This window comes from Falco rusticolus, chromosome 1 (genome assembly GCF_015220075.1).
Source record: "Falco rusticolus isolate bFalRus1 chromosome 1, bFalRus1.pri, whole genome shotgun sequence".
Lineage (NCBI taxonomy): Eukaryota > Metazoa > Chordata > Aves > Falconiformes > Falconidae > Falco > Falco rusticolus.
Window position 1 is genome coordinate 25,373,536 of NC_051187.1, and position 21,974 is coordinate 25,395,509.

General features: G+C 44.3%; 1 protein-coding gene across 1 annotated transcript in view; it reads left to right on the forward strand.

The window, feature by feature from the left end:
* The window catches only part of GALNT17 (polypeptide N-acetylgalactosaminyltransferase 17), a 214,681-nt gene that overhangs the window by 118,353 nt on the left and 74,354 nt on the right, over positions 1 to 21,974 (forward strand). Inside the window, exon 6 of the mRNA XM_037375128.1 lies at positions 16,450 to 16,567. Within this exon, the coding sequence (XP_037231025.1) occupies positions 16,450 to 16,567 (118 nt within the window). The remainder of the gene's footprint in view (positions 1 to 16,449; positions 16,568 to 21,974) is intronic.

Sequence of the window (21,974 nt, forward strand, 5' to 3'; positions counted from 1 at the left end):
GGAGGTTTGTGTTGGCTTTTTCTCATACGGCATCATCATCTTCTAGCTGTAGGCCATTTGCCATCTCTCATAGCAGTGTCTTGTTGATTGTTTATATTGTCAAAGTGGGTGGCTGATAAAACTATAGAAAATTGTGAAGCAGCTGGTGTTTTAATTAGTGTGTTCCTTATATAGCTGATTTGCTGCACTGATTTCATTCTGACCGGGCTCAATGCAGAGCCGTTCAGTTGGTTGTGCTGGACGTTTGATGGAGTTGTGTAACTGAGATCATGAATTAGCGTCATATGTTTCTGCTTTAATTAAAACCTGCAGTTGCTAGAAGAGGTGGGGCAGACACAGAGGGCTTAGCTTTCGTACTGAAGTACTCTGTCAAAATCCTCAACATCATGGCTAAACCCCTGTACCTCACTGAAGCTGATTGCAAAACTCTTTCTCCTCTTTAGCCAAGATTTTCCATTTATTGAAGAGGGAGGGGTAAGTTTTCAGCCTGGTAGTGTTTATTGTTGCAACAGCTCTGCTGTGGGGTGTGCTGTGCAGAAGCAAAAGCATGTATCCAAGTTACAACTCCTACACGCTGTTTCAGTCAGCAGAGAAAGTCACCTTGTCCCTTCCCCACTTGGAAGTAGCGAGCATCCAAACCAGGACTGAGATTAGACCTCAAGCCTCCTTCAAGTCTGGATGCATTTCAGTTTGGCTGCGACGTCTATAAAGCAATAAAGGAGCCTCTTGGCTTGGAAGAACTTGTGCTCAGAAATGCTGCTGAGAGGTCAGTTGTTCATGTTTGGATGGAACCCATTGCTGCTGGTGTGAATCAGCTGGTGTCAGCAACCGTTGCTTAAATGTGGCTTACTGTGACCAAGAGTAGGTGCAGCAGATAAAATGCTCTGCCTGGTGTATTGCCTGCTACAGCCTGCACAGTGTATCTGCCCGCACTGGGAAATATTCAGGAAAATAATGGAAACAAGCAAGGTTTTAGGATCTCCTCTGCAGGAATAGTTGCGATGCTGAATTCATGCAGTTCTGACCACAGAGCTACACAAATGTTTTCCCATTAAATAATTACTCTTGGCAGTTTTTCTGAAGCAGTAGGATTAGGATTTCCTGCTCATGAGTCCAAACCCGGTGGATCTGGGGGGCGGTGAGGTGGTGGTGGGGTACTGCCTCTCCTCCTGCATCATGGGATCCAGCGTGGGAGATTATCTGCCTTGAAGAGAGAGAACTGTGTGTTATTTTTCCAATCAAAAGGGTCTAAATCGAAATGCAAAAAATAGGTTGAAACAGGCAAGTGGTAAGCATGAAAATAGTCTCATTATAACATGCAGGGCATGGAGGATGGGGTGAGGAAAAAGGCAGCACAAAAGGCTGTTAGCCAGAGAACCAACCTCTTTCTTTTCTGTTTAGTTTCAGCTTCCCTTAAAATTCCTGCTGTTTATCCACTTTGCCCACATGGGAACCAGAAGCTTTCCTGCTCTTTTCTGTCAAATTAAATTAATGGGGAGAAAAAACAACCACACAGATGCTCTAAATCCCAGGCTAATACTGCAGAGTTTTGGCTCTTGCATCTGATTCTCAGTGTGGTTCAAAAGCAACTCTGGAGACTCTGGGGCACTCAGAAAGGCAAAAAAGCAACGATTTTTGTGTTTAAATTGAGAGCTCAGTTTTTCATCCAGTTCTGGAAGGTGAGATATGATATCAAATCCTGGGTTTGTCTGTGATCTCGCTCTGCATATGTGTGCATGTATGATGGGGCACACTTGCTGCAGGCAATGCACAGGGATTTTCTACCGACTACGTTGGCCAGATGAGCTTTTTTTTTGCTAAAATAATTGTATAGAAAACTTTTTGGGAAGCTTCTGTGAGAGGGAAGAGTCTCGCCCATCTGCAGCTCCCTGATTCCAGCAAACCACCTGGGAGAGACAGAGATGGAAACCCAGCTGCTTGCACAAAGCAACGTGCGTGTGCTTTGGTGATTTGACTTTTCTGGGGGCAGTTTGATTTTTCCAAGATCCCTTGAAGTCTTCTCTCTGCCCTGAAACATTTTGCAGCCAGCACAGGACCTGGAAAATATCTCCAGATCAAATGGCCCACCCGCTTAAGGGCAGAACCGTTGTGTCCAGTGAACGCAGATAGGATTTTTGTGCAGGGGAATAATTAAGGCAAAGTTGCGACAGTCGTAGCACAACAACAGCCATCTGCTTGCTTTTTGCTCATCATATTTTCAAGTATGGAGAAGAGCCAAGGGGAGAGTGAAATGGGCTTTTGGCTTTAACCATATCTGAGATCCCAGATCACCCTTCTGTAAACAGCTTTGGTTTGGCTCTTTATAGGCAGCTCAGATCTTCTTTTCCTGTCATTGCACCTCTCCGATAGCACCTGCTCTGCTACTGTAGTTCCTCTTCCAGCACTTTCTTTCCTTTTCTTTATTGTGACCTGGATGGCTGGGTTACAAAGGATGCTCTTGTGCTCCAGATTTAGGGCTGGACTCATAGTGCCACTGGGAGTTTTGCATAAGCAATGCTATGTGCTTGGATTTATCTTTTCTCTTAAAAACTGTTGGAGGGTGGGAGAGTTTTGCAGCCTTTCAGGTGGATGGAAGCAGTCTTATCCATATTGATGATAATGAGCTGTTTTGCCCTCACCGAAAGCTGAGGCTCTGGATCCAAATAAGAGTAAAATATGTAATGCCAGGGTTCTGAAGCTGTTGGAGCTACTTGTGGTTGATGCCAAGGGTGTGTTTATGGTTTAGCTGAGTTGGAGCCTATACAAAGATCAGGAGTAAGCACTGATCCTATGGGAAATACATATTTTGGACTTCTTTCATTTAGTCATCTTTTAATTGGAAACATATTATTAAAGTAGATACTGCTTGCAAGACAAAATTTGCCAAGCAGTATTTCTAAATGCTGATGGATGGATAGATGTTTTGTGAGAGCAAAGTTTTGGTTTGGTTTGTTTTTCTCCAATATGGGAGATGCTGCCAGCAAGACAGCTTGTTTCCACAGTGTCTTTTGCTGTACCGTACATGCCCTGTTAATGCTGCACATCTGCAGGCATAAAGCAGCGATTTCTAAAAATGTTTATGCTCTACAGTGTTTGGTATGACAGTATTCTTTTACTTTTTGAAAATTGCTAGGCCAGAATCTCTAAAATGTATCACAAGACACCAATACGGTTTTAAGTGGTGCTCTTGATTCACAGTAAATTCTTCAGCGAGAGCGTGCCATGCACAATTTAGTCTCTCAGCTGTTAAAATGTCAGGTTCTTGCCTCTCAATTAAAGCAGGGATAGTAAAGTGGGACCTCTGTAAAGAGGTTCTTCAGCATAGCATTAACACTGAAGTGTTTGGATGTATTTCACGTGCAGATCCTGAACCTTTTCATTATACCACTTGTCCCTGTGTAGCTTTTGTACAGCTTCACCCACAGCTTCAGAAGAGTTTGGTTTTGCTGTTCACTCCCCATTTCTGACTCCTTAACTTTGCAACCTGCTGCAGCTGGCTCTGGCAACCAGCAGGTTAGAACTTCCCTTGCCTCCTTTGCTATTCAGTGGTCTGTCCTTAGACTGTTGCAATAAAGACATGCTTTTTCTGATTAAAGGCAAAAGTGGAGTGGAGGTGCTTTTGACTCTTTTTGGCATGTGGTACTTTGTAGAAAGAGAGGGTATAATTGTTTTTCCAGGTAGTAAAACTGGCAGTGATTCCAAGCACATGCCTTTATTTTTTGTCTTTCCTTCCCACCGTTGATTTTGCACAAGCAAGAAGCCTCTGCAAAGACACTTTGAAAATGCAATTTAAATTAATACTCATTTGTCCAAGAATCAGAAGGCAGTTTGGATTAGGTGGTGTGGGACACATCCTTACAGTATGAACTCATTGCAGCTGTTGGTTTAGTTCAACAGTATTTGGATTTGCAGGACTCCGCAGATGATCCACTGATAAAAGTTTCCCCTCCAATCCGACTTCTTTTCTGGCAGTTCAGACACTGACATCCACTCCCTTCAGTTTTTTCCCAGACCGTGGATTCAATCACAAAGTCTTGATTTGTTCAAAGCCTGCAGCGTGTTGGAGATCTGCCAGGGCAAACTGCAGATCCTTTCCCCCAAGGAGCCTGGTGCTGCTTAACTTTTAGGCAAAACACAAATAAAAATCAGCCTTTTGGCCACAAGCATATTATGGCATGGGACAAATGTTTTGTTAGCAAAACAGGAATGGCACAGCACTTGGGATTCCCTGTGTAAAAATGTCACCTTTCTCTAGAAAATGGGAGCAGCTCCCTCTCTGCTCCCAGCTGCGTTTTAATGCATCAAGCTACAAAACCCTATTGCAGAGCTGGAGGACTCAACCATCCAAATGCCCCTCCATCCAACCTGCACCACGGTGGGTGATGGGCAGTCCCCTTTGCCTCCTGGAGAGGAGCCCATGGCCATGCCAAGCCTGGCGTGTGGGGAGCTAGCCTTCCCTTGGCTTTCTCCCTTTTAGTCCTGGGACCCTTGTTGCCAAATTGGTTGTGAATTGCCAGAAGGCACCTGCAAAAGTATGGCTGAGTGAACATTCCTGCTGATTTCTGCAGTCTGACTGTGTATAATCAGTGAATGGTGTCATATTCCTTGGGATGACAATTTGAAAGGGAAAAAGGATCCATTTTCCACATTTCTATTGCTCCCTGAATGCTGACTTCAAGCAAGCTCCCATCATATGAAGTGTACAAATTAATTCCTGGCTCTTCAGGTCCAACTCTTCTTGGGCTGATGCTGCCTTTAAAGATGGCTAAGCCCATTCATCCCAACTTGTGCAGTTGCCTAATTGTCAGGTGCCAGAGAGCGCAAACTGGCTGATGATGTACACTGGCTGCTTACGTGAGCAACCTGTAGACCTGTAATTCCAACACCTTCCCACCCACCCCACCCCCCCGGCCCCAAACATTGACCATGAACTCTTGCTGCCCCAGGAGTTAGCTGAGAGTTTTGCCAACAACTTCAAGAGGGCTTTGAATTCAGGTTCTCCAAATCAATACATTTGATGTTTGGTTTTTTGTTTTGTTTTTTTTAAATAAAAACCAGAACAAACTGACTCGGGGTAGGTTCATGTTGACTGTGCCCCATTCCAGCAGAAGTCAGTCACAGGCTAGACTGTTGTGCGTAGGCTTTGAGCTTTGTACCAACTTGAAGTCAGTAGATCATCTACAGCAATTTCATTGCTTGCACTGTGATCGGCATCACTTCACGCCACCTTTTTGAAAAGCTCTTGTGTCAGAAGTAGTGGCCACAACCTGTGCGCATCTGTGAGAGGAGATGCACAGGGACTTAAAATTTTCATAGGTCTTTTGATGTGATAAATGTACCTGGGGTGGGATTTCTGCTTTTGAAACTGTTGGCCCTAAGTTGTCTGTCCTTTAAGCAGGCAGTTTGGTTAAATCCCTTTGCAAATATTGGGACATCAGATTTGTGGTTGGGCTCTGCTGTAATCCAGACGGAGGTGAATCCAAAACAGCCTCTCCACCTCCGAGTTTCCTTACCTGGCAATCATCTTTACTGAGTTTGCGTTTACATTTCAATACAGTTCTTCCCATATTCATTTTTCTTTTCTATCTGCTTCGCTCAGTGTTTAATATAAAATAAACCCCAAACCCTGAGAAATGAGAATGACATTTACTATTAAATGCTGGAGGCACGAAATGTATCTGTTATATTTCTCAGGAATTGTGCCTCTGCGCTATGGATGCGTGAAGGGTAAGATAAACCTGAGCGCTGCCCTCCCTACGAACAGGCTCATATCAAGTAGTTGTCAAAATAAATGCATTACTCAGCTGCTGTGAGGTGCTTACAGGCCTATTTCAGTGCACTCTCATTTACCCACAAAGTGAAACTGTTCCATCTGTCAATAACCGTTACTCATGTCCCTGTTCTTAGTACCAGCCTACTATGAACGTAAATGCTTTCGCCCAAATTCTGTCTGCAGGCATATACATGAAATTCCCAATAACTTCAGTCCTCCTGAATTTTTAACTTCAACATCCATTACAGTGATATATCAGAAAGCAACACGGGTCTGTGCAAAACTAATAATGAGGAGCTCGGTCATCACCCAATGCATACTTCTGATAGCACCTTGAATTTAGTGTTTAGGAGGAATTTAGGTTTAGGAGGAATTTAGGTTTAGGAGGTATTTCAGAGTGTTTGAAAGAAGACTAAGACTGGTTGGTGACTTGTGGTTACACTGTAGGTTTGAAAGCGACTGCAAAATAACCCCCTCAATGGCATTAATCTTTCACTGCCCTTCTATTCCTGTTGTTTCTTAAGAGTCCAGCTGGGCTGACAGAGACTTGTGCTCTGTTCCTGCCTGGCAAGGGAATTACTTTTAAACTCAACTCTACTTTGTGACAGCCCAAAGTTTCATTTGTGTGTTTGTCCCCAGATGCATGGGTTTGGCTTGCAGCATCTTTGTTACAGTCAATGATTCACCAAGAGAGGTTTCTGTCTTGATTTCTGGGGTTTGGCTTGAGTGCTTAGAGAATAAAAATGACGTTTCAGCCATAAACAGAACAGGTTTTTTTTAGAGTGATGCTCACCCGCATGGCCCTCAGAGCCTGTCTTCATATTATCACCACCTTTAAAAAGTCAATTTAACTGTAGATTGCAGTTTCTTTCGGTTTTTATTTGATAGTCACTTGAAGCAAGTTTAGGAGCTGGAGGAGTATTTTGGTGTAAGCGCTGCATTGGAGAAATGCTTTTTGGGTTTGTGCAATTAATGCACCAACATCTTCCTTGTGATGTTGCTTATCTTCATCCAAGAAGGGTGAAAAGGAGCCATGCAGTTGGGATGGGACCCATCCACCGCGTGGTGTCTGCCTTCCGAGCCCCTCTGTTTGGGCTTGTCTGTGTAGGTGTGTATCAGTGCAGACTTTGTGTCGTAGATGGGGTGGTGGCACAGCCTTCAGTGCGGGGGTTGGAAGTAAGCAGCTTGGCTCGTGTTTCTGTGCGGAGCTCATTCCGCTCCACCTGAAAAGAAGCTGAGAACAGAGCCCCCTGAAGAGTGCTCATTAAGATTTGGGAGCTCAGCGCATTAAATGGGGACACCGATTTTCCTGTTCTAGGGCACAACACTTGCCCAAGTCCCGTTTTTGGTACCGAGAGGTCTTTGGCAGCTTGGACCAGAGGGAAGGATCAGGGTGGTTGGATCCTGATCCTTCAGCTCCAGCTCAGTGCTTTAACTGGGACACAGCTTGTTGCTCCATGGGACTGAGTTGTGTCTGAGGCGAAGAGAAGTTTGTTTACCTGTGAAATTTATTCACTGTGATTTTTATGTAGGGTGGAGAGAAAAAACAGGACTGAAAGTCAGCTGCTTTGCTGCCCTTGAGGAAAAAAAATACTCACATTAAAAAAAGAAAAGTAAATAGCATGTTCCTGTTAAGTGCCTGTTAGTTATACTTATTACATCTAAAAGTAATTATCGTTTAATTAGCAGTCTAGCAGGAGATGAAGTTGGTTATGTTGCATTTATTACTGATAGCAGGCAAAGGGTCATATTCCTGATGAAGCCATTTCTACAGCATCGATTTGGAGCGGCCCTTCGGTGAGTGTGAGCATCACCACAGGGCTGAGCCCACCAGGGCTGGGGGTTGCAGCAAGCGGGACGGCAGAGACCCAGAGGTGGGGCCACAATACGCCCACTGCAAGTTTTCCATAATTGAAATCTACTTTGTCTTTAAGGAATTCGATGTTCCCGTTTGAAGATCAGTGGGAGTGGGATTAGGATTAGATATCGGATAAGATGAGCGTGTGCAGTCTTTGTCACCCAAGCTCTGGCCTCCATCCTAGGGATTTTTAAGGATAAATGTTTGGTCTCTTTTTTTGTTTTCCCTTTTCCTGCACCAAACATTTTGTTGCAAGGCAGGGGTCAGAAGTGCCAAAAGATCCTGCGTTAGAGGAAAACAAGTACAAGAAGTCTTTCGCCTTCATAGAGGTGAAATCCTAGCGTTCACCTGCTCTCATGTTGCTGGGATTTTTGAAGTGGTGCAAATGCAATTCCTTAAACCTAGCCTATATAAAAACATTGTCTTCTTGAGGAGCTGGAAAATGTTTTAAAGGTGTTGGCTGCTTAGCTCTGTGTGTTAAATCAAAGTATCTAGGAGGACTGGTGAAGGTGCCTCCCATTCTGCTCAGAGCTGCCCAATGAGGTGGATTTCAGTCACTGCCAATTAGCAGAAATGAGGTTTTAAGCTACTTCTGGCAAAACTTTGAAGCCAGTCCCTTGTGTTGCCCTGGGGAGTTCTGCATCTCTAACATGATCTGATTTGCATAGACAAACACTGCTGTTTTAATGAAAAGTTCATGTGGGATTGAAAACCCCTGAAGAAACTGTTCAGGAGGGTGCTTGCCACTTGCATTGAAGAGGTGACTGACAGTCGATAGTAGGAAGAGACCGTGACGTGCTGTTGATTAATCTTTAAAGGTATGTGCTCTCCTTACCTACCCCGCGGTAAGAAACAGCAGCTTTCCTGGGCACGGTGTGGTGATATGCAGCGTGGGGAAGAAGCTCAAATTTCCTCTCACCTCCCAGCTCAGATTAAAATTGCAGACTGCTTTGTTTCGCTAGAATTTTGTCTCATGTTGGTTATGTTTTAACTAATGAGATATGAGAAAACATCTATTTTCCTAGTGGAGCCAGGGCTTTGTGGCTTAGCTCCTGGGTTTGATTACAAGATGTACGCTGGCTGGATAATTTCTGTGCAATTAAAATGTAACAACAATCTTCAGATCTTTTCTGAGTGTAAGACCTTTAGGGGACCAGTTATACAGGAAAAGTAAAACCAGGTTAACTAAATACTGCGCTGTTCTGACTCTTCATCTGTGCTAATCTGTGCTCCCTTTTGTATTCTGTTGTGACGTGCAATAGCTTTCCAGAAAGGGAAAGTATTTTTCTTGTATTTTTAATGCATTTTACAGTGGCTTCCAGTATGAGCCAGTGCATATATGGAAATCATGCTCTGTTTTATCTCAGCCTCCGAATCTGAGACTCTGCATTGCCTCTCCTGTAGGACTGTCCCTAATAAATCACTATGAGCGATTACTATTACTTCCCCCAATTCTGCCTTTTTGAATAAATGGGATACCCTTAAGGGTCCAGTCCCTGGTGTACTGATGCTTGCAGAGGAGCAGTTGCGATGCAGAGGTTTGTGGGAAGGAGCCTCTTCCCCCTGCGCTCTCGGGAGGACCGGAGCCCATTGCTGCGGGCCAGAGGGTTCACACCAAGTGTGAAAGATTGGGTTTCCCCTGAGTGCCTGTCTCTGCAACTGCCACCAGGAATAGCTCTGCAACTGCCATTAAATTAGCTAAAATGAAGTGCCATCTTTTAAGTATATCCCAAGGGAGAATGCTGTTATTGCAGCTATTTCCTCAAAACCATTCCTGAGCAGACACTGACTCCTATTTGAAGGGTAATTTTCAAATTGACTTTCTCCAAGGTGACTTATTTAGGGCTTGTACTCTGAGACTCAGAGCTGCACACCTCAAATGCTGTGATGCAGTGTTGCTCCCCTGTGTACACAGAAAGCACAGGACCAGGGCCATTGGAGCTAGCACCTCGTGCTGTTGCCAGCACTTGGGCAAATGATGAACAGCCCAAAAGGCCTTCTGCAGATTCTCATGACCCTGATCGAGGCTCCCATCTTAGGGCTCTTGGTCTGGAAGGGTTTCTCAAGGTTGGTGTCTTTTGCTACGATCCCAACAAGATGGCTGTGGGGAGATGGTTGGGCAATTGGCACATGGCATAAGTGTCTTCTGCTTCCAAGCAGCTGTGGAAATAGGGTTGTAAGCCCTGATCCATGTAATGGAGACCTTTTGGACTGGAGTTTTACATCAGCTGACAAAATGTGTGGAGTTGTGGACGATTAGTACCTGCAAATGAGCATTTTGACAGTCTGTAGTGGCAACTTTCTGTACGAAAACTCCTGCTAAAAGTGCTGAAGAATCATGCGCATGGAGGTGGGTGCTCAGGCATCCCGTGATTTTTAGTGCTGGGACATCCTTGACTTTTCTAGAACATACAAGGAAGGAAAATGCGTTCAGGCAGTGACCTCGGCAGCAGTGTTTATCCTGGCAGGGAACTTTCACAGTTGAGCTACAGTCCTGAAGCTTGGACTTGTAAATAGAAATCTGCTTTAGGCTTGTACGCTGTGTCTTAGCACACTGTGGGCACCATAAGGGTGTGCACGCTGCTGGTGGCTTAGAGCAAGGCTAGAAACAGCAAATTGTGTGTGCAATTCCTCGCTTATAAGGTTATTAACTGCCAGTGCTTTTCTCACCGTAAGTGACTTCAACTTAGGAGGTACATGGCAATACATAACAATATACAATACATAACACCATCAGTAGTTACATACATACATAACAGTATCAGTATTTAATTCAACAGCTCCAATGTGGAAGCCACTAAACTGATTTATAAATGCATTTTCTCAAGAGCATCCAGGTATACTTATCTGACAGATGAGGAAACAGAGGTACAAAGAAGTTAAATGCTTTGCCTGAGGTCCCAGAGCGAGCCGCTTCTTGACGTGGAAATCGGAGTAGGCATACAACAGTGACAAAGTCAAATCTATCTTGAGCAAGGTCACAGACATGGGTAGACATAATAGGTATTTTAATAAATACATAGTTTTCACAGCTTCTTTGCCATTAAAAGTTAAAGTCGTATTAATCTCCAGTAAATTCAGAAAAGGCATTCAATTCAGCATCTCTTTTATGTGGTATCTCTTATTTTAATTTGTTTCACAGATTCCATAGTACTTAGCAACAGCAGGAAAATAAACCCATTTGAAACAGACAATTAACCAAGGTCACTGGGGCAGGGAAACTAGAATTATTCAAGAAACAACTATTGCAGATGCCATCCCGGGGATAATATTAAGCAAGGTATGCTGCTGTGGGCTAAAATGCCGTTCCTTCATAGAAATTTTATTACATTCTTGTGAAAGGCATCCAGCTTTTATCTGCCCAAGCCATTACGCAGGCAGTGAAGGGAAGCTGCGAGCATGGCTCCTGCCTGACTCCGCATCTGCATGTCGATGCCCCGCCGTAGGAGGCAGAGGGATATGTATTTCTCCTTTGGAGATGTGCATCGTGTGTGACATTAGTTTTGGGCTTTTGCTATCGGCATCTCGCCCTCGTGCGCTTCTGTGAGCCACCTCCCGCGGCTGCCCTGCCGCTCAAACGCGCTTCCATTCCTGCAAAGTTTTCTTCAATTAATGAGCTCAAGTTCACTTTTAAAGCAAACACCGCTCCGTAGCACGCACCGGGGCTACATTGGGTTTCGGGGGAGGCCAGGCCGGGGCGCAGGGGGAGGCAGGGGCTCCTTGTGGTTGCAGTTGCAGTCAGGCAGCTCATGGCAGGGAGGGCCGCCAGGGCCGGTGCCAGGCAGCAGGTACCCAGGCCGCTGCCTCGCCCCCACGGGTGCCTCCTGCCTGGGGCCGCAGCCCCTGTGAGGAGCAGGGAAGGGAGGCAGAGCGCGGCGGTGGGCCAGGGCTGCTGGGGACAGGCAGGCTGGGCAGGGCCGGGTTTGCCTTGGGCCTCTGGTTCGCTCTGCCTGGCGCCGCCATTGCCTGGGCGCAGTCCCCTCTTGGGGAACGGGCCGCTTCCAGCTTCGGGCTCTGCCTGGCCGCTCCAGCGCAGGCCCCAGCAGCCGGGTCAGGCTCCGCAGGGCAGCCCCCAAGGCTGCTGATGGTCACCAAGCTGAGTGCAATTGAAAAACAAGTTGGAATTTTTAAATCATTCAGTTCCTCTTCCATTTCTCTGCCCCTAAAACCTGAGGGACCAGAGGTTTCGTCTGTGGCTTTGCGGTGGGACTGGCTGCCACAGCCCACGAGTGCAGCGTTGCCCGGCGATGGCGCAGCCCCAGGTGGCCCTCCGCAGGCTTGGCGCTGCCCCTTGGCCACCAGGGCCATCCTGCAGCCACCTGCGCCTTCCGCAGCAGCCAGCCCGGCCGGGAAGGCAGCCGGGGTGGGAGGGCTCCAGCCCGGAGCCCCCTCATGGGGCGAGTGGTCTCCCAGCCCCTGGGTGCAGCTTGTGGCCGGTGGAGCGGTGGGCCAGGTGGTCCCTGCCCCATGGAGCTCTGCTGCCTGGGGACAGGCTGTGGTTGACCCTGCCTTATGGCTGGGGTGGACAACCCACAGGGCCACGTACTTGTGTTTCATTCCTGCGTGTGTATTCTTTTGCTATAAACTTGTGTTACTCATCCCGGTCTTCATTCTGCCATACATTCTCTGTGCCACAGATGCAGAAGCACAGAGGTGACGGCACTGACGGGTGTTTCTGTTTGCAGTCAGGTCCTTAATTTCATCAATGGCCAAAAGAAAATCAAGTGTTTGATCATAGAGTGCCATGTAAAAATAAAGAGGGTGTTCTTCCTTACCCTGGTATCATCAGGGAAATAATCGATAGGCCACTGTTTAAAGCCACGGGCTTAATTTGACTGAATTTGATAATCTGCCTGTAATTTTCTACACATTACGAGCTGGTTAAGCCTAAGGCACAGAGCTGAGTGTCTCCCGGCATTGGCTGCTGGGGCACTGACTCCCACCAGCGACCCCCGGCTGAGCAGTGGGGGTGCAGGCGGGCATCAGCAGTGGGAAACTGCACGTTTGGGATGAGTCCAGAACATCAAAACGGAAAATAAGAAGTTTAAATTTGGTATGTGAAATGAGGGATGGCAGGTTTGAGAGAGGGACAGATGAGCCTTTCTAGGCAGGTACAGGACCACCCCAGATGCACTAAACGCGGTGCCACGTCTGCTGCCGCAGTGGGGTTGCGTTGCTGAAGGTGAGCAACTCCATGACTGAAGTTTATTAAAAACAACAGCAGTTTAATGGAAACTGGACACTCCAGCAGTTCTTAAAGTATATTCTCAGCCTTCTTGCACTCAGTGGTATGACTGCTAATTATTTTTTTAATATCCTTTTTTCTACATATTTTATAACTTGTGCTTTAGTAGAAAATCAGAAGCAAAATCCAATTGTGTAAGAAAATTAATTTCCTTGAATTGAAGAAGCAATCTACTTGAGTCTTTTTAATCATTAGATGATAACTGTGCACTAAAGAAAGGAAGACCATTAAAGTAACTTAATAGACTAGGATGGACGTTTTTCCCTCTATCTTCTTCATCTTTATTTAGAGATTCATGCTGAGGATATTTCATAAAAGATGCTCTTTCCTGACCTTTCATCGCTTGCTGTATAGAGGAGCCAACCAAAATAATGGCAAGGGACTAACGCTCTGGATTTCTGGATACAAAACCAGTAATTCTGCTAAACATCTCCGTTCATCCCTTCCTGCCAAATTCCGCTTTTCCTTCCTCATTAAAGAAAGAATAGCTTTCGGGACAAATAAAAATGCATTTAGCTGAGCTGTGTGATTTTTAAAAAACAAACTGCGTTAATGCTTTTAATTAAGGGGCAGAGGAACAAGAGGCTTTATCAGCTCTTTGTCTGCAGGCCATTATTTCATTGTGGATGGGCTATCTATTATTGTAAACGTCCACCTTTTTGAAGGATTTACTACAAAACCAAATGGTGTTTTTATTTAAATTGTCGAGCGCCGCTTGATTCCTCATTTATTTAATATGGAGGCATTGTTACAAAGAAGAATGTAGCACTTAATTTGTATTGCTTGAGGGACCTCAGATCCGCTTGGGAACGCCGCTTTGCATGCTTCATGGTATTGCGTGTTGAAAACAGAATGTGCAGCAAAACGAAGAAGAGGAAAATTTGAAGGTGAAGTTCCAAAATCCCAATCAGGCTTTTCCAAGACCATTTTGGAAAGGATTGGTGACTCTGTGGTCTATAAAGTGAAGTCATGTTGTAAAATAATAATGAAAGAAAGCTTTCTTGGGGTAGAGCTCCAGAGCATGGCTGTTGAGTGCCTTCCAGTTCAGAAAACCTTGTTTACCTGGTGGTGAGTTCCCAGTGATCCACATTATTGGGTCAGAACTTTCACCTGGATTTTTTTCTGTCTTTAACTGTTCCCTGAGTACCTTTAGCAGACCTAACAGGTTTTGACTGGAGAAGTCAAAGGTTCCCGTGCTCCACCATGCCTATTCCCAGTGGAGGAGATGAACTGGGTTGTTCATGCTCCCTGTAAAATCAGAGCAACTTACCCTTCTGTTTAATTCCAGGAGGTAATCTAGGATAATGGAGCTATTAGATTTGGCATCTGTAATGTGGTTATCATTTCAGAAGGAATTGTTTCTGCTAATGGCAGTTAACTTGCTACAAATAAAGCAATAGAATTGAAATCTTAAGTACTAGAGTGGCAGCAAACCATGAAACATTATACCGCTTATTGGAAGGAAGGCCAACCTTGCTGTCAGGGAAGAAATCTATTGAAAAAAACCTCTGATGGATTCCAATTCTAACTAATTTAATATGGCAGCAGTGTTCAGCTGTTCTACCAGTCTATTAAAAGTATTAAAATGTCCATAAATAATAATACCTATGTGACTAGAGCTTTTCCTCCAAGGAGCTCAAGGATTTCGCAGAGATGAATTCGGCCGGCTGTTTGCAGAGCCGAGCCGTGAGGTCCTTGGGGGTCATAGAGCCCTGCGGCTGCCTGGGGTGCATTGGAGACCCCAGGAGCTCCTCTGGCACACAGGGACATTTTGTGTGGTGTGGATGGAGAGGCTGAGCGTGGGTCTGATCTTTGCCATCTGTAAGCTGTGTCTTGGGTATATGCAAGGGTGCTTTCCACCTCTGCAAGCCTGAACTGCTTAGTTCAGCCTTGAGCATGCTCCGCAGCGTGGACAAGCTGTGAAACGTGCTTTGAGCCAGGATTTTAGGGCCGCTGTTAAAATACACTATCCCGTTGCCCCATTTCTACCTCAAGAATAGGTTCTCTCTGAAGAACAGGCATTTCTAAGTGGTGTGGGATTTCTAGATAGGTGGGCTACCGTTGGTGCTACACCCTGCAGGTTTTCCCCAGGCAGCACAAGGCAGGTGTCCCCTAGTCCCAGGCAAGGAGCGGCAGGGGTGGTGGCCATCCTGTCCTGCATGGTGGGGTTTCCCTCTGCTCAAAGCTTTGAGCTCAAGGTGGGCCGGGGAGCCCCACAGCTCCCCACAAAAGCATATTCTGGCAGTACCTTGGCATGGATTAGCTTTAAAATTCATTGTCTCCTCCCTGCTGATCCCTCTAAGTGGGTCCTTGGGGGTTTTTTTCTTTCCAACATGGATTCACATGGAAGCAAGTTAAATGGGAGAACGGTTTTTATATTTCTATTTTAGTACAGAAAATATCCCAGGGGGTAAACTTTCCATATACCGTAACTGCAACAGATTAGTGTATCCCCAAGCTGCAAGAGCATAATGATATGGTTTTGTTCAGTGCCATGCTCTGTGGCAAAGTGTAATTTTATGGAGAGGGTCACAAGTGTTTAACCACTCAAAAAATGTCCCCAAATGTGATCTCAGCTTGTGTGAATCAGAATAACATCCTCATCTCAGGGCAGCTGTATCAGATGGAGATCTGGTCCAGTGTTTTGCAAGGTAATGAGGGAGGGACAGTGCATGTGCATGTTGCAGCCCCAATCGTTAGTAAACACAACCATCTATTATGTCCTTGAAATTGCATAGTTATTACAGATTAACCCCTGACAATGTGGTTTTCTTCAGTCTTTCTGCTATTCTATTGATGTCTGTATTATTATTACCACCCTCATTTTTCTCTTATCATTTTCCCTGAGCGGACAGAGTGCTTGGCTGCTCTTGCTGGAGGGGGAGCTGAGCAGCGCTGTTAGCTGGAGGGCACAAAGTTTTGCAGGATGAACGTGACAACTTGATCTTTTAACCCAGAGCTCTGTTGATACTGGTGAAACTGGGCAAATGACACAGCAGATGTTTCTGCAAACAGTTGTCTTGACATTATCAAGGATTTGCTTCTGCAGATTCGCAGTTTAGCTTGCTGCTGCTGGTTGGCGATGACTCCTTTGTGATATATTATAAAGTTCTGGATTAGAAACCCTTTTTCACAGGATACCATAAAAACTAGTGTCTGTCCTGAAGTCTACGCTGTTACTAAACGTGTGGGAGAAAGTAAGAAAAAGGAAATGCCATTATTACGTTTCCTTTGCTTATGGGGAGTGGAAACCCAAAGAATTTGTGCCCTTGCCCATAGACACACCAAGGTGTTTGCAACAGAGCCAAGACCTGAAAGCTTTTTAGTAATTTAATCCCAGGAGAGCTCTTTCTCCAGTCTATACACAGTGAATTTTGGACAGTTTCATTGCAGTGGTGAAACGATGGCTTCAAAGACACAGAGCTCACTCATTGCTGCAAAGTCTCTGGGATGTCTGTCAGAGGCAGGAAGCATATGGAGCCAACAGGAACTCAGCAGAAATTAGCCCTCCGTCCATTAAAAATTGGAAAATTTCAATAATTGTGCATTATTGTTGTTCTTCTCTTCATACAGGACACCGGCGATGATTGGTTGCTCATTTGTGGTGCACAGAAAATTCTTTGGAGAGATTGGGCTTCTCGATCCTGGGATGGATGTGTACGGAGGGGAGAACATAGAACTCGGCATCAAGGTTTGTGACACATTTGCAAGAAAAATTGCACCTAACTGTTTAGGAAACACAAAGCAACACTTTAACAAGTTAGCATAAAGCTATTAGAATGCTTCAGGGAAACAGCACCGATGTGTTTTATAGCATTTTAATTTAAGTTTAAGGGGGAAAAATTACTTGCTTTTAGGGGTGTGGGTTTTTTCCTTGGGTTCTTATCTGTTATTCTTACTGTCTTATTCTTATTCTTTTGTCTGACCTGATGCAAAAAGCTACTGAGTTGAAATAGCATGCCAACCAGAACAGGCCCGGGTCACATTGTCACACCACTGCTCTAAGTCATAGGTATCCTAAATACCAAGAAAAATGCAGTGCCGTTCTCATCACGTGAACAGTTGTAGGGGTGGTGGTGGGACTCTTGTGAGTCTCTCAAGAGGACACAAAGCCTGAAAATATTTTACAGGCATTTAGCATCTGCAAATGAAGTATGTTCATAAACAGGCAAAACTTGCTTATAAAAGTGAAACACTAATAATTAGCCATGTTTTCAGAGCTGCTTCAGTGCATCCGTGCAGACATTCATCATTACAGAATCCACTGTGTCAACATCACTTGATTACTATGTACAATATTAGATGTGGCTTAGTGATTCAAGTGTTTACATACATCAAGTGATTCATAAGCAATGAATTCAATGTTCAGAAGCAACTTGGGATGGTGAAGTCTTTTGAGATTCTTCCAGGCATGTTTTAGAGTAAAGCACTTGTACATTAACAAGCTGATAGGGAGAGGCTTGAGACTTATAACTGGAAAATTGAATTGACTGTGCTGTTGTAAAAATGAAAAATCATTGTTCAGCTCATAGATTTACCAGAGGATATTTGCTTTGCTGGCAAATCAGAAGAAACTTAAGAAATCCATTGTTATTGGCTACAGGGAACAGTAATCTCACTTAAACCAGGGATTAGAAATTAAAGGCTTTAAATATGCCACATAGCTCTTCTCCATATGAAGTAATAATGGCACGTCATCATGCAGCTCACTGCATGGGTATGGAGAGATCCTGCTCTAAACCAAGCTTCTCTCGTGGTTATCCTTATTTGCTTATTTGTGGGATTTTTTAATAATATCATTGTGGAACGAGTCTTCTCACAATTAGTAAATCAACCCATCTGCTAGGTTTTTGGGGGATTTCATGGGAGATTGGCTTCCTAACTGGAAGAATAAGATGAATGTCTCAGGGACAAGTGATGAGCCTATGTCCTCTTCATTTTCACATGCTGAACTTTTTAGAAAAGCTATCTAATAAACATCCTTTTGGAAATAAAATAATCCCTATCTTCCCCAAGTGACTTTCCCAAGCCTGCATTTCTAACACACGTTTCCCTGCTGTTTGCATGCTCATATGCTGTGTGTTCTGGTCAAGGTTTTAAAAATATTGTTGCTTTTCAGAGCCAAAATAAATCCACCTCATGAAACTGCATAGAAAGTAGACATCCAAAAATAAGTCTCTGTGCAAGGGTCTTATTTAGAGACCAGGAGTTCATAGCACATCAGTTCTGTTTAATAAATGTTGGCCATTGTGTATGCAAGTCAAGTAGCTCATACAGAGAGTGGTCCCAGAGAGATGGTGTGTCTCAATTGCCACATATTTAAATTCCATTTCATAGTAAGATTTCAGTTATAAATAGTTTATCCAAGGCTAGTCATCGCATGTGTAAGGAAACAGAGTTGTTATGGGTTCAAGCAGATGTCAGGTCTCAGGTGGATATATCTGGTTCTAGTTGCCAGCCCTTCCTTGCGTGCTTGCAGTCTGCCATGGCTGGGGTCTGTAGCAGCCTTACCATGTTACCAGTAATGAAGGACTCTGTATTAATAAAATTGTTCTGAGGATCAACTTGAACAGAAAATTATTAGGCTTTTTGTGGGTGTTTTGCTGTTTTGCCTGGTAAGTGACTGCCTGTAGTCAGAAAAGTAATTTGGTGGTTCCTTGTTTGTTCCAGTGATCCTTGGATGAGAATAAATACAGAAAGTATTTATTTTCTTTTTAGTGATGGTGAAGTTCCATCCTCTTCTGAGAATCATGTGACATTTTTTAAAAATTATATTCTTGTATTACCAAGAATGTTCAAAGAGCAAAAATGAAACGATAAACCTGTTGAGGCTATGAGAAGGTCATGGAAAAAAATACAGTGTTTCAGGCAAAAGCACAAGCTAACTACATTATGGTAAAATTGAATGCAAGTAATCTGAATAACAAAATGAAATAAATAATTGAGAAAGCTGGTCTGTCCAAACCTAGAACGGCCAAGGCCATATACTGTACAAGTGTCTTGTTTTATTAATAAGCTTCAACTATTCTAAAGTAAGCTGTATGGCACCTATGTGTGGGGAAATATATGGGCTATATGTTTCAGTTGCTGAATTCAGTTAGCTAAATGGGAAAGTACCTGTGTGAGCCACTTGAAAAAATAACCCTGTTACTCACGTTCACAGAGGTGGCTCTGGGCTCGCTGCTCTCCTGTACGTGCTGGGAAGCATCCTCGGATTGCTCAGATAATAGTAATAAAGCCATTAAGCATGTTGCTGCCCCAGGCAAATTCCTGTTCTGCTTGCGGGGTAGCTTTGGCCCTGACGAGGGGAACATGCTGTTCTCTGGATTATTCTACTTTCTTTTATTGCACTGGAGTGTCTCCAGAAGGTTGTGCTTATTCACTCCTCTTGTCCCTGATGTCCACTACTTCACTTCCCGAGGCAGAATTGAGTCTAATTCTCCTTTTCTTGGCAGAGAGCAGAGAAGTGTTTGCTATGCAAGGCAGTTTAGGTTAATATTTCAACTGAGGGGTTTTCAGTGTGCTTTTTTTTCCCTCTCTTACTCCCCCTGCCCCGCCAAGTGTGCCATGCCGTTGAATTACAATAGTGCCAGGTCATTCTTACAGTGTTGACAGCCATGGGGACAAAACATTTGGTCTGTCCCTGCGTCCGTAACTCTCCCCAGCAGACTTTTTGGGGAAACCAAAACCTGGTGACCAGGCGGTGCCAGTGAAGGTGCTGGAACCAGGGCGTGTGGAGACATCTCATACCTGGTCTCAGTCTTGCTACAGGAACAGGGAGAGCAAGCGTTGCTCCAAGCTGCCCGTCCTGGGGAGCGTGTGGGTGCTGTGCACTGTGGACCACAACCTGGCCCCTTCCCCAGGCCCAGTTTCTGCTGTTGGTCCCAGAGAGCATGACCTGCTCTCTGAGCAAGCCTTGAGCCAACTCTTCTAATACTTTGCTGTACCGAACAAGTTTCTGTTCTGATTTTATAAACCTGATGTCCAATTCCAACAGCTTGAAAGTGTTGACACTGCTGTGAGTCCCCACCAGCTCCATGTGTGAATTTTGGCACTGAGGCTTCTCTGACCATCTCTGCTCCTTCTGTTGAAAATTTTTCTTTTATTTTAAAACTGTTTGTGGCCCTGGTTTTTAGTGACTATGGGACTAAGTAGGAAGACTGCTTTTGCTGTGTGTCTTGCTGTTTCTCTGCAGGGAGGGTTTGATGGGTTTTCATGGTTAGTCACAGACATTCACTAAAGATGCTCCATAAAATTGCGTGTGTCTATTTGAATAAAGATGCAAAAGTCTATTGCATGACTATTGCCATGATTTCTAAGCATGGGATGGGTTACAAGGTTGTTTTCAGAGTATTTTGTGCTTCTCTCATGCACTGCTAATTAAATTTGAGTTGTCTTTTAAAGATAAATTTAATCAATAAGGAAATTATTACTACTTTGATGGTATCATTTGTACAAATTGTCACTTGAAGAAAGCAATTAAAAGAGAATGCTTATTAGCTGATCCATCCCATACCTTATTTGTGTAGTAAGAATCGATTATTGAATTCATTAAGAAAAGCACAATTCAGGGGTCCCTTTGAGGTTTAATGACTGACTGGAGCTACTCTTTACTATGGATGTTAAATTGTCTGAAGTTTGGGTTGGATCTTTTCAAATGATTTCCAGAGGAAAAGCACAGTGTGTCCTCTTAATATTCAGATATTTTTTTTCCCCAGATTTGTCATATAGATTCATCATGCCAGGTTTCTGGTGCTGCCAAGCCAGCAGTTGCATGCGTGGAGCAAGCAGAGTTGCACCCCTGTGCATAACTGTAAGGGCTGGGAATATGAACCTTTGAAAATCAAATGGGTACAACAAGAACATTGAGCATATTGTTGTTAGTGGTGATTTCTTTAATAATTGGACTCTCATCCTGCAGCTGCTTAGGCACAAAAGGGGCCTCATTGCTCTGGCAGTGACATTGATCCTCTCCCAGAGGGTACCGTGCCTGTGTACCCTTCAGTCTTTCAGAAACCCTTAAAATAGATTAAATAGCATTTTAATGGTACAAATCTCTTGTGTGCGTTTCATCCATGAAGGAGCCCATTTTGTTTATATGCGTACAATTATTCATGTGCTGAAATATTGAGAGGGTCAGGCAAAAAAAAAAAAAAAAAGAAAAGCCGTCAAATAGGTATATTTAAATTCCACAAGGGAGCTTGACTCTTTCTGCATTCAGAAAATCAAATCCTTCCCTTCCTGCATACATTTTCCATAAAATTATGGCTGTATCCTTTTTGTTAAGAAGAAAACAGTGAGGGTATTTAGAGCAAGCGGTTCTTCTGGCATCTGTGGATTTGTTGCATCTGAGGTGAGGGATGGGCAGCCTCTATCCAGCCCTATGGGAAGCAGAAAATCCCTGCCATGGGGTGCTGGGTGGGAGCAGAGCAAGGATGTCAGGGCAGGGCTATGAGTCATGAGAAAGATGTTTTGATTATTTTTTCCCTGCTCTTTTTGTAAAAAAAAACATGCTAGCACAGGCTTACTTTCCCAGCCCAACTGGGAGCACAGGCTCCAATGCAAATACCCTATGTCTTTAAATGACATTGTGCACGTCTCTAAAATGGAGAGTGATAGACACAAGCGTAATGGGAAGCACATAAATATCAGTGCTGGATGGTGTTTGGCTGGGTTTCTACCTGCATGAACCTAATATCTAAAGAGTTAGTGCCTGTCATCAAAATGTAAAAATATCCCTGGTTAGGGTGGAATTTGTTTTTATAATGTCAGCCAAACTTGCAGACATGTAATATCAGGTGTCACGTTTTGACTCTGCAATGTGTGTTACTGCTGTCATTTGAAATGGTGTTTTGCCAGTGCTTTTTGTTTGATCATCTTCAAATGTCTCTCTCTCTCAGTTCTTCTGATTAATGTCTTAAAGTCTGGGTGTAGGCAGTACCTGAAATCCCTTTTTAACCACTCTGTCCATCAGCACCTGGGCATGATTTCCAGCATTCCTCCATTGACTGTCACATCTGCTGGCTTCGCCGGCCGCTGCATGATGAGCGTGCATGCCGAGGCTTGCAGGATGCGGCGCATTGGTGGGATCCATGAGA